The 13,193-nt window shown below is 38.5% G+C and overlaps 1 protein-coding gene across 1 annotated transcript in view; it reads right to left on the bottom strand.

The window, feature by feature from the left end:
• The window catches only part of CC2D2B (coiled-coil and C2 domain containing 2B), a 96,082-nt gene that overhangs the window by 27,828 nt on the left and 55,061 nt on the right, over positions 1-13,193 (bottom strand). Inside the window, exons 20-24 of the mRNA XM_067709881.1 lie at positions 12,873-12,965; positions 9,549-9,640; positions 4,828-4,998; positions 3,276-3,375; positions 2,377-2,486 (exon numbers count right to left, since the gene is read on the bottom strand). Of these exons, the coding sequence (XP_067565982.1) occupies positions 2,377-2,486; positions 3,276-3,375; positions 4,828-4,998; positions 9,549-9,640; positions 12,873-12,965 (566 nt within the window). The remainder of the gene's footprint in view (positions 1-2,376; positions 2,487-3,275; positions 3,376-4,827; positions 4,999-9,548; positions 9,641-12,872; positions 12,966-13,193) is intronic.

Below are 13,193 nucleotides of genomic sequence, written 5' to 3' on the forward strand. Positions count from 1 at the left end.
ATAGAACTGATACCATATGATCTAGCAATCCCATTTCTAGGTATTTATCCAAAAGAACTGAATCAGAATATCAAAGAGATGTTAGCACTCTTATGTTCATTGCAGCACTATTCACAACAGTATGGAAGCATGCTAAATGTCTGTTGACAGATGAATGGATAAAGAAAATGTGGTATATATATGGAATACTGCTCACCCTTTAAAAAGAAGGAAATTCTGCAATATGTGGCAGCATGGATGAATCTTGAGGACATTATACTAAATGAAATAAACCAGTCATAAAAAGACTGCATGATTCCACCTGTATGTGGCATCTAAAGTAGTCAAATTCATAGAGTCAAAGAGCAGAATGGTGGTCACCAGGGGCTGGGGGGAGGGGGAAATGGGAAGTTACTAATCAACAAGGCGTAAAACTTCAGGGAAGCAAGATGAATATGCTCTAGATCTGCTGTACAACCTTTTACCTACATTCAGCAGTAGTATATTGCACACTTAAAAGTTTGTTCAAAGGGTAGATGTCGTGTTAAGTGTTCTTTCCACATTAAAAAAGTCAGTAGACGTTGAGTAAGGCAAACTACCCTCTGTAACAGTGGCTCACGTGATTGTGGGGGAAGGCAAGCCCAAAATCTGCAGGGTAAGCTGGCAGCCTGGAAGCCCAGGGGAGAGCTGCAGTTCAAGTCTGAAGCCAGTGTGCTGGCAGAATTCCATCTTCCTAAGTGGGGTAAGCCTTTTTTCTGTTAAGCCTCCAACCAATTGGATGAGGCACACCCCTATTACAGAGGGTAAAGAGAGTCAAACAGACACACACACACACACACACACACACACACACACACCCTGTTAGTTCTGCTTTTATGGAGAACCCTGAAATGCAATGACACTCTGGAAAAGGTAAAACTATGGTGGCAGTGAAAGGATCAGTGGTTGCCAGAGGTTCCAGGGGAAGGATGAACGGATAAATGGGTGAAGCACAGGGCATTTTTAGGGCAGTGAAACTATGCTGTATGATACTACAGTGGTGGATACATGTCATCATACATTTGTCAAAACCCATAGAATGTACAACACAAAGAGTGAACCCTAATGTAAATTGCGGACTTTGATAATGTGTCAACATTGGTCCATTGATTGTAACAAATGTACCACACTGACACTTTAGGGAGCTGTGTGTGCGTGTTGTAGGGAGAGGATGTATAAGAACTCTGTGCTTTCTGCTCAGTTTTACTGTGAACCTAAACTGCTCTAAAAATTAAAGCCTATCGATTTGTTTAAAATGGAAAAAAAAAAGAAACTCAATCTCATTAGAAATCCAGGAATGTAAATTAAACCACAACAAGAATACCACTTTAGATCCACTGTATTAGAAACATTAATTTTAAAAATACAAAATATTATTGAAGATGTGGCACAATAGGAACTTTTATATCGCTGTTGTGAGTATGTATTGGCACAATCGCTTTAGAAAAAACTTTGGCATTAGCTAGTAAAGTTGAAGCAATTCCACTCCTGGATACAGATCCTAAAGTAAAGGGTCTCAAAGTGTCCCCTGACTAGGAGCATCAGTAACACCTGAGAACTTGTTAGAAATGGAATTATGTATGAGAACTACTGAACTAGAAACTATGGAGTTGGGCCCAGCAATCTGTTTAAAGAAGCTGTACAGGTGATTTCAGTGCACAAAATACTTTGAGAACTACTGTCTTAAAAAGAAACTCTTACATGTGTGTTCCAGATGACAAGTACAAGAATGTTCAGAGCAATACTATTTACAATAGAAAAACATTAAAACCAGGCAAATCTGCATCAACAGGATAAAGTATAAATAAATTATGGCATTTTAATACAGTGGAATACTATACAGAAGTGAAAATAAAGGAAGGAAGGAATATGAATTCATATTCATATGAATATGGATAAATCGCTCAAAATAAGAGTAAAGAAACAGATTGCAAAAGATCATTCAATTTACATAAAGTTGGAAAACATCCACAGGTAAATAAAACATAGCTAGGGATAAATACCTATGATTTAAAGTCATAAAGAGAGGGAATGATAAACAAATTCATGGTTGTTACCTCTGGGGAGAAAGAAAGGGGATACAAATAGTTATTGGCACAGTGGAGCCTTCAAAAATATTGCTAATACTCCATTTTTTAAGCTAGATGGTAGATACAGAGGTATTCATTTTATCATTTTTCCTCAGAACTTACATTTACATATACCTTATATATATTAATATCTATGTAAGAAATACTTCATAATTTAAAAACTTAAAAATTAAGCCTATATCCATCATTATTTTCAATAACCAGCTCAAGAAAATAATTTTGTTACTGCTCTATTTTAGAAGCTGAGGAAAAATGGACTCCAACTTACATAAAATCTACTTTAATTTCTTCATTCCAGCATGGATGAGATCCACTTGCAACACTGGTTTGGTACACAGTGTGCTGAAAGGAAACTTCCACAAAGGGGTGCACAGTATCCTGAAACACATAATTAACACGACTAGATTTTTGTAATATTTTATATAGCTGATAGAAGGTAGAAATTAGTTACTGGCTGATAACTGGATGGCTTACTTTTTCCAGTTTTTCAAACAACAATTATTCATTCATTCATTCAATTAACATTTCTTCAACCTATTCAATATCAGGTACTACTTTGCTAGGATCCAAAAATAAATGGAAATCCTTAAGGATTTTTATCTTAAGTCTATCAGGAGAAAATAAACAGGTAAACAAATAATTGCAATGAAATGTAAGAAATATATTCAAGGTATAATAGTAACTCAGGAGAGAGAATGATTAACTCTCTGGGGTGAGGACAAGGAGAACTTCACAGAGAAAACATTGCTTGGGCTTGAGCTTTGAAACATTAAATAGTAGTTCATGTCGCCAATAACATGGAGGTATGGTGGCCATTCCAGGCAAAGGAAAGGGCATATACGGAGGCCTTCTAGAACAAGTAGTAGTATGATATGATACCGCTGTGGGCTGATGAGAAATGTGGCTGATTGGCATGTAAGAACCAGACCATCACAGAGTGGTAGCCGTTCTAAGGAGCTACCATTGTAAGGAGCTTGCACCTTATTCTATAGACCCTGAGAGCAGGGTAGCAGAGAATGAAATAGTTAGAATTACATTTTATAAAGAGCACCTTCACTGTGTTATGGAGAGTAAACTAGAATTAGATGGATAGTCCAGTTAGGGGCCAGTTGCAATTCAGGGAAAACATGATCAAAACGGCACTTTATAGAAGTGTTAAATACTTACCTCATTTAAGATCTCATCTGAGGTTACGGATTTGATTGTTTCTTTATGTCTGAGGCGAGACATGGATGATATCAAATAAGTAGGAATATCCAAGGCTCTTCTGAAAAACAATATAGAGATAGGCACTTTAATTAATTTTAATATTAGTTTTGGTGGCTTTTTGCTTCTGCTTATAGAGGTATATAAGTCAGCTACCCTGGATCTTATAGAGTTTGCTTTGGATCTTCATAACATAGGTGGTTAGAGATAAATACGTGACAATCACTACTCTGAAAGGGTAGCTCCTAAATGCTGAACTATGGATTGGAACCAGTCTGTGACAGAGTTTTCACTGACCCTCAGCAAAAGGAAAAAAATAGAGCAAGTAATACTTTGAGACTATATTCTTCCTATTTTTGGTGTTACAATATTCTTTCTTTTACAAATTGATCATTATAGAAAATGGTGGTAATTTTATAATGTCCTTATTTCACAAAACAGCCTTGAAATGTGCATTTGTTTTGAGAATATCAATTCTATCATAAATAAAGTCATATTTTATAATATAAAACACAGGCAAAACCTTTAAGAGGTTTTAACTATAGATTCGTAGCTAGTAAGCAAAATATTTGTTTTGCATATGTAGAGTTCATGGGATGTGGTAAACAAAATAAGCAAGTAGAGCACATAAGTGTTAAATGTAGACAGAGAGGGTTACTCAGTATTCCTGAGGTACCTGGGCACTAAATATTCACAATACATAAATTATACATGAGATTAAATATATGAAACACTTGAAATTCGGGTTATACTAAATATTCATGAGTATTTAATATTCATGATGCCTTAATTTGGCCACTCTGACCCTACATATCCTCTGCCCAAGAAACGCAAATAAAACACACTGCGTGCCTGCAGAAGAGATAGGTAAGATTTGATTTTTGTAGAAGTCACCTAAAATGATAAATCCAAAATGGAGCTTACTCTCTCCTGTAGTCTATATACTTCCAATACTGTGAGGGGACAGTGGCAGAGAACAGTGTAATTAGCAATAGCAGCTTAAGTTTTCACAATAGGGAATAGGGACAGAAGGTATTTATTTGATATAGCACCCAAAAATATACATGTTAAAGGTACTTCGGGCATCTCAAACTTCTGAAAATTTGTAATACACAGCAATGACAGTAAGTTTGACTATCCAAATGAAGATTTCAACTTTCATTTAGTTTCTGCATTAATAAAGTGCAAAGTTTTTTTCTTTGTTTTTTTTTGTTTGTTTTGTTTTTTGTTTTTTTTTTACGAGGGCCTCTCACTGTTGTGGCCTCTCCCGTTGCAGAGCACAGGCTCTGGACGCGCAGGCTCAGCGGCCATGGCTCACGGGCCCAGTCACTCCGCAGCATGTGGGATCTTCCCGGACCGGGGCACGAACCCGTGTCCCCTGCATCGGCAAGCGGACTCTTAACAGCTGCGCCACCAGGGAAGCCCCAAGTGCAAAGTTTTATTAAGAAGATAGTATAGAAATTTACATTTAAGACATCTTTTGCAACTCCAAAAATTGGCGCAATTGCCTTACCTATTAACTATTGCTTTCCTTGTAGGAATATTATAAGCCCTCAATATTCTGACAAGAATCTTAATATCTCCGTCACAGATAGTCTGTGCTGCCACTTTTTTCCTTTCTTGCCTCTGAGGCTTTAACTTTCTTCGTCGTTCAAGAAGCTTACAAACTGCACGTGTCAACTGGCTAAAGAGTAAAAAATGATCAATCACATAGATACAAGATAACTTAAAATTTGAAATATATCAATTTTTAAAATTAATTATTATAAATAAGGCCATTATTCTGAACCACGTTCTCTCCATTGTGGAGGGGAGACAGAGTTGTCTTAGACCCAAGGAAAGAATCTTTTTCTGAGCATAGAAGAGATGCTATATTAAGAGAGAATGTGATTGCTCCACGTAATTTGGGTGTATGGTCCAAGAAGAAACAAGGGCGTGGAGAGGTAATTCCATGAAACATGATGTTATATCAAAGGATTATTCATTTTTTAGGAATCGTTCTCTCGAAAGTGGTTAGATACTCAACTTTTCTACATGGTTCTGAATAGGAGTTAGTTATATGTGCTCCCAACCCTGGCAACACAAATCTATGCAATTATAGCTTTATGGTCACACCTATTTTCCTCCAAAGACTGAAAATAAAACACAGACTTCAGACTATACTACAAAGCTATAGTCATCAAAACAGTATGGTACTGGCACAAAAGTAGAAATATAGATCAATGGAACAGGATAGAAAGCCCAGAAATAAACCCACACACCTATGGTCCATTAATCTATAAATATGACAAAGAAGGCAAGACTATACAATGGAGGAAAGAAAGTCTCTTCAACAAACCGTGCTGAGAAAACTGGACAGCTACATGTAAAAAAAATGAAAGTGGAACATTCTTTAATACCATGCACAAAAATAAACTCAAAATGGATTAAAGACCTAAATATGAGACCAGACACTATAAAACTCTTAGAGGAAAACACAGGCAGAACACTCTCTGACACAAATCACTGCAATATCTTTTTCAATCTATCTCCCAGAGTAATGGAAATAAAAACACACATAAACAAATGGGGCCTAATTAAACTCAAAAGCTTTTGCACAGCAAAGGAAACCATAAACAAAATGAAAAGACAACCCACAGAATGGGAGAAAATATTTGCAAATAATGTGACTGACAAGGGATTAGTCTCCAAAATTTACAAACAGCTCATGTGGCTTAATATCATCAAAACAAACAACCCAATCAAAAAATGGGCAGCATACCTAAATAGACATTTCTGCAAAGAAGACATACAGATGGCCAAGAGGCACATGAAAAGATGTTCAACAACACTAATTATTAAAGAAATGCAAATCAAAACTACAATGAGATATCACCTCACATCAGTCAGAATGGCTATCATCAAAAAATCCACAAATGGGCTTCCCTGGTGGCACAGTGGTTAAGAATCTGCCTGCCAATGCAGGGGACACATGTTCGAGCCCTGGGCTGGGAAGATGCCACATGCTGCGGAGCAGCTAAGCCTGTGTGCCACAACTACTGAGCCTGCACTCTAGAGCCCACGAGCCACAACTACTGAAGTCCACATGCCTACAGCCTGTGCTCTGCAACAAGGGAAGCCACCGCAATGAGAAGCCTGCGTACTGCAACAAAGAGTAGCCCCTGCTCGCCCCAACTAGAGAAAGCCCGTGCACAGCAACGAAGACCCAATGCAGCCAAAAATAAATAAATAATTTATTTACTTAAAAAAAAAATCCACAAACAATAAATGCTGGAAAGGGTGTGGAGAAAAGGGAACCCTCTTGCACTGTTGGTGGGAATGTAAATTGATAGTGTCACTATGGAAAACAGTATGGAGGTTTCTTAAAAAACTAAAAATAGAACTACCATATGACCTAGCAATCCCACTATTGGGCATATACCCAGAGAAAACCATAATTCAAAAAGACACATGCACCCCAATGTTCACAGCAGCACTATTTACAATAGCCAGGACATGGAAGCAACCTAAATGTCCATCAACAGAGGAATGGATAAAGAAGATGTGGTACATATATACAATGGAATATTACTCAGCCATAAAAAGGAACAAAATTGGGTCATTTGTAGAGATGTGGATGGACCTAGAGAGTGTCATACAGAGTGAAGTTAAGTCAAAAGAGAGAAACAAATATCATATATTAACACGTATATGTGGAATCTAGAAAAATGGTATGGATGATCTTATTTGCAAAGCAGAAATAGAGACACAGATGTAGAGAAGAAACTATGGATATCAAGGGGGAAAGCAGGAGTGGGAGGAATTGGGAGATTGGGATTGACACAAACACACTATTGATACTATGTATAAAATAGATAACTAATAAGAATATGCTGTATAGCACAGGGAACTCTACTTAATGCACTGTGGTGACCTAAATGGGAAGGAAATCCAAAAAAGATGGGATATATGTACATGTATAGCCAATTCATTTTGCTGTACAGTAGAAACTAACACAACATTGTAAAGCAACTATACTCCAATAAAAATTAATTTAAGAAAAAGATGTTCAATATTGCTAATTATTAGAGAAATGCAAATCAAAACCTCAATGAGATATCACCTCACACCAGTCAGAATGGCTATCATCAAAAAATCCATAAGCAATAAACGCTGGAGAGGGTGTGGAGAGAAGGGAACCCTCCTACACTGTTGGTGGAAATGTAAATTGGTGCAGCCACTATGGAGAATGGTATGGAGGTTCCTTAAGAAACTAAAAATAGAGCTACCATATAAACCTGCAACCCAACTCCTGGGCATACACCTGGAGAAAAACATGGTCCAAAAGGATACATTCATCCCAATGTTCATTGCAGTGCTGTTTACAATAGCCAAGACATGGAAGCAACCTAAACATCCACTGACAGAAGAATGGTTAAAGAAGATGTGGTACATATATACAATGGAATATTAGCCATTAAAAAGAATGAAATAATGCCATTGCAGTAACATGGATGGACCTAGAGATTGTCATACTGTGTGAAGTGAGACAGAGAAATAGAACTATCATATGATATCACTTATATGCAGAATCTAAAAAAAAAGATACAAATAAACTTATTTACAAAACAGAAACAGACTCACAGACTTAGAGAACGAACTTATGGTTACCTGGGGGAAGGGAGGGGAGGAGGCATAGTTAGGGAGTTTGGGATTGACATGTACACACTGCTATATTTAAAATGGATAACCAACAAGGACCTATTGTATAGCACAGGGAACTTTTGCTCAATATTCTGTAACAATCTGACTGGGAAAAGAATTTGAAAAAGAATAGATACATGTATATGTATAACTGAATCACTTTGTTGTACACCTGAAACTAACACAACATTGTTAATCAACTATACTCCAATAAAAAATAAAAAGTTTAAAAAAATCAATTTTCATCATTGACACACACACACTACTATATACAAAATAGATAGTTAATAAGGACCTACTGTATAGCACAGGGAACTCTACTCAACACTCTGTAATGGCCTATATGGGAAAAGAGTCTAAAAAAGAGTCGACATATGTATATGTATAACAGATTCCCTTTGCTGGACACCTGCAACTAACCCAACATTGTAAATCAACTCTACCCCAGTAAAAGTTTTATTTTTAAAAATTTATTTATTTTTGGCTGTGTTGGGTCTTCGTTGCTGCACATGGGCTTTCTCTAGTTGCGGCGAGCAGTGGCTACTCTTCTTACAGTGGGCTCCTCATTGCAGTGGGCTCCTCAATGAGTGGGCTCCTCATTGCAGTGGGCTCCTCAATGAGTGGGCTCCTCATTGCAGTGGCTTCTCTTGTTGCAGAGCACAGGCCCTAGGCGCACAGGCTTCAGTAGCTGTGGCGTGTGGTCTCAGTAGTTGTAGCACCCGGGCTTAGTTGCTCCGCGGCATGTGGGATCTTCCCGGACCAGGGCTCTAACCTGTGTCCCCTGCATTGGCAGGCGGATTCTTAACTACTGCACCACCAGGGAAGTCCCTACCCCAGTAAAAATTTTTTAAAAGTAAGTTTTCATTTAAAAAATGTGCCCATGAAAGAATTACTTCAAGGTATATTTTAGAATAGAACACCCCCCTCAAAAAAAATAGGCTTCAGCATCCTACACCAATTAAAACCTTATTATTAATACTAAGAATCTGCAAGTGGCCCCAGGGCGGTTTCCCCAAACGCAGCATCCCTAATTCCTGCTCCCACCCTTAAGTTTCCCAGATAGGACAGTATGAGAACTGAGTTACTTCAGCCAAAGGCTCCCCCAACTGCTGCCTGTGGATCACAGAGCCCTTATATGGCTGAGGATTCCATTTTGAAAGGGAGAGATTACAGGCTTAGTGTGTGGTGCTACCAGCAATGACTTTTCCAGTAGCAGTCTCAGGACAGGGAAATCTTAGGGCAAAACTAATTTGGGACAAAAGTATTTCTTTTTTTTTTTCTTTTCTTTCTTGCCCTAAAAAGTATCAATAAGGAGAGGGTTAAAATCTAAAATATTATACAATTGAAAATACAAATCATATAGTTATGTCCAAAATGCAATTTTAAAATGACAAAAAAAAATTAAGTCACTGTGTTTCATTTTATGCTTTGTAATTGCATTTTGACATTAACTTAATTAATATAAAAATAGAGAACTTATTAGAGGACTTTGAAGGTATTATCTTATAGCTTTCTATTTTGTACTTAAATAATAATAATTTTAGTATGTACCTTGCAGATACAATTTCTTCATAATCAGCCACAATATCTGATAAGTTAAATTTGTTAACTTTGGCAATTCTTTTCATTATCGACCTTCTCATCTACAAAAAAATTTTTAGAATTTAAAGAAATGCAGTTTATATTTTAAGATTAAGTATATACAATGCTACTGGTGTCACTATTTTTCACTCCTAATTTTTTCAAGCAATGAATGGAAAGGGGAATTAGGTAAGTGAAAGTATGGTTCTGTTTGCTACCATTATTAAAATCACTCCTAACGCTCTCATTAATGTCCCTCTCATCTCTTTTTCCACCTAACTCACAGTATATGTGGACAGAACTAATCTTCACCAAAGGAGATGATTATCCTGTGAATGTGTTTCTACAACAGTCACTTGTACACACACAAATCTTGATTCACAAGGAAATGTGGTCACATTTCTGTATTTCCTTTGAGTCCATCCTATTCTGACCTTAAGCTCTCATTCTGTCAGCTTGGTAAGATATTTAGTGCTTGAACAGAGCCAATCCCCTAAGCCCTTGCAACTTGGAGAACCCACAGATCTTGGTTCCTCCAAGGACTCTGAAATTCTTCTTTTTAGTCGGAGGAAATCCCTCCCTTTCTCCCCTAACCCCATGCTTCACAACAGGTTTACACTTTTAGAAATGAAACCAGGAAGAAGTGTGTCTGGAGGCAATTTTCTTTCTGTCCTGCCACAAATCATCCCAAAGATAATGTAAACTAAAGCCTAATGATCTGCTTAAATTCGATAGGAAAATGGGGTGATAGGAGAATGGGAAATTATAATTCCTAAGAATTACCCTGCCATGTGGGGAACAAATTGTTTCCTTTGAAGGTGAACCACAGCCCTCCTCCCTCTGACCCCATCAGTGTGCTTGAGCCTTCTCACTTGTGCTTTCTCTCTCTGTCTTTCTCTCTTTCTCTCTCCCTCTCCCTTGCTCCCTTGCTATCACACAGACTGAGCTCCTTGCCGTTCCTCCCATAGGCCACGCATATTCCTTCCTCACAGTTTTCACATGTGGTTCCATTAGCCTGGAACGTTCTTCTCCCAAAAAACCTCCATGGCTAGCTCCTTCAGTTCACTTCAGGTCTTTTGCTGAAGCGTTAGCATCTCGAGGGCTTTCCTTGATCTAAGGAAGGCTTTCCCTTATCTAAAATCACACCTGACCCCCCCACCCCCATACACACTCCTGTCCTCTCTTCCTACTTCACTTGTCATGGCACATATCACTTTCTAACATACTCATGTTCTGTTCATTATCTGACTTCCCCCACCAGAACGACCTCCTCTAGGAGGCCAGGGATTTTAATCTATTTTGTTTACTGCTGTAATTCCAATGTCTAGTATAATGACTGATTCACAGCAGGTGCCCAATAAGTATTTATTGAGTAAATTAATGAAAGGGACAGGTTGAGGAGAAGCACTGGCCTCTTAGATGCAAATATTTCAGCAAAACTTTATCTAGCAATCCTTGAGACTGCCGGGACTTTACTGCTCCAGTCCCGGCCTCAGCCACCACTGACCCCAGTAACACAGCAGGAAGTGTAATGCATATAACTCACAGTCCCTCCCGCAGCAGGATTTAGACACCATGGCCCTATTAGGCCTCCAGTGTCAAAGCAGGATTCCAGTACCTGTAATTAAAGTAATTATCCCTTAAACCTGTAGTTTTAAACTATCCTGAGATAGCAAAGAAGTCTTCACAAGGAGGTGAAACCCAATCACACAATGTTCTTAAAGCTCCTTCCCAGGATTCCTATATGAAGGTCAAGCATCCTCAGACACTTGCTCTCTTACCACATTCCTGATCTTTTGCTGCCCTCCCTTCTGGGCTTCCTCATACACCAAAAAAAGAGAAGGCATAAGAAGGATATGTATTCTCTTTTCTTTTCTTTTCTTTTTGTGGTACGCGGGCCTCTCACTGTTGTGGCCTCTCCCGTTGCGGAGCACAGGTTCCAGATGCGCAGGCTCAGCGACCATGGCTCACGGGCCCAGCCGCTCTGCGGCATGTGGGATCTTCCCGGACTGGGGCACGAACCCATGTCCCCTGCATCGGCAGGTGGACTCTCAACCTGCGCCACTAGGGAAGCCCTCTCTTTTCTTATGAGTAAGAACACCTCTTTATTTCCTAAGACGCAAATATCATTATTAAATCACATCTCAACTTAAAAAAATATATATGGAGCTAATGAAGAAGGTGTAGGAGGGGCAAGAGTGAGTGGAAAAAAACGTCTGCCAGCAATAAAGAGGAGGTGCTCTTTCAGGCTACAATAGCTATAGTGGTCTGCATTTCCACCACACTTCCATAGGAACAGAGTACAAACTAGCATAGACCTTGAGGTTCTATCTTATTTGCCCCTTACTTCAGAAGTAAAGCAAGGCAGGCATTTTTATTGTCTGTTTTTATAGAACAATAAGGCAGGACTCAGTGCATAGATTACCTGCCCAAAGACAAACAGGATGGTCAGAACAGGTCTTCACACACCTGCCTAGGGCTTTTCTAGTCACACAAGGTTGCTTCTCTCCTGTCTCCACGAGGGAATTGTGTGTACCTCTTAGATCTTCCCATGGCTCTCTGCTTCTTTTCAAGTTACCCTAAAAGGCTGCTCTGGTGCCCTATAGCCCTATAGTATAGATTCTACTCTTGCAGAAGTCTTAGAAACCTCCTCAGCCTGCAATTTTATCCCTTACTTCATTAATTGTTCAAACATTTCTCAACATTTTCTGAGTGAAGAGCACTGTGCTGGGCATGATGGATCTATACATATAGTCACTGGAGCGATGAGGGGTCAGTGGAAAGAAATCAGGGGTGAAATTCAGTGAGGGATTCCACCTCAAACCTGGTTTAGGCTTTGTTACGGTGTTCTGTCTCCTAGTGGCTCCTCCCTTTGTCCCGTGAACTGCTCTGGTGTACGGCATTATGAGTTATTAATAAAACTAGGGATTCTGGCAAAATGCTGGCATACTTCCTAAAATGAACTTTTAGGGTCAAAAAGAGATGGGAAGTCTTTAACGTTCATTTGTAAATGGAAAGAGTGGGATATGCTTTAATAATGAGTTTGCTGTCAATTGAAGTAACTGCTGCATCAACAATGTACATCAACAGTGTACATTTACAGATGGTCAGTAACTAACTCTGAAAAGGAAGTCTGAATAGAACAGAAAACCTCTCGGTGATCAGAAAGAGGTGATGAGTAAGTAAGTCTGTCCATCTGACTCTCTGGGAAGAGTATAGTACTGTGCATCCAGCAGACCAGTTTTCACAAAAGTAAATTCAAACATATTGATAAAACTATTCTGTTGTTGTTACCTTTTTCAGAAAATTGGCAGAATTAATCCTTTGTGCGGTAATAGAATTCATATCTGAAATGGACATATCCTTCTCTATCTGACTTTCATATTCCTATAAACAGAGAATTAAATTAGTTTCACTTCTTGAAGGTAACAGAGTTTAGATATGATACACTGCAATAAAATATTAACTACTCATTTCAGTTCATGTGTAGGAGATATTGGCAACACTCTGGAATTGAGAGGAGAGAATACTTCTTTTAGATTCTCCCAATGAGAATTAGCTAAGAACACATATTTTGTTTGCTTCTAGGAGGAGGTCCATTCATCTTTTAAAACT

The sequence above is a fragment of the Pseudorca crassidens genome, chromosome 16 (assembly GCF_039906515.1).
Source record: "Pseudorca crassidens isolate mPseCra1 chromosome 16, mPseCra1.hap1, whole genome shotgun sequence".
Lineage (NCBI taxonomy): Eukaryota > Metazoa > Chordata > Mammalia > Artiodactyla > Delphinidae > Pseudorca > Pseudorca crassidens.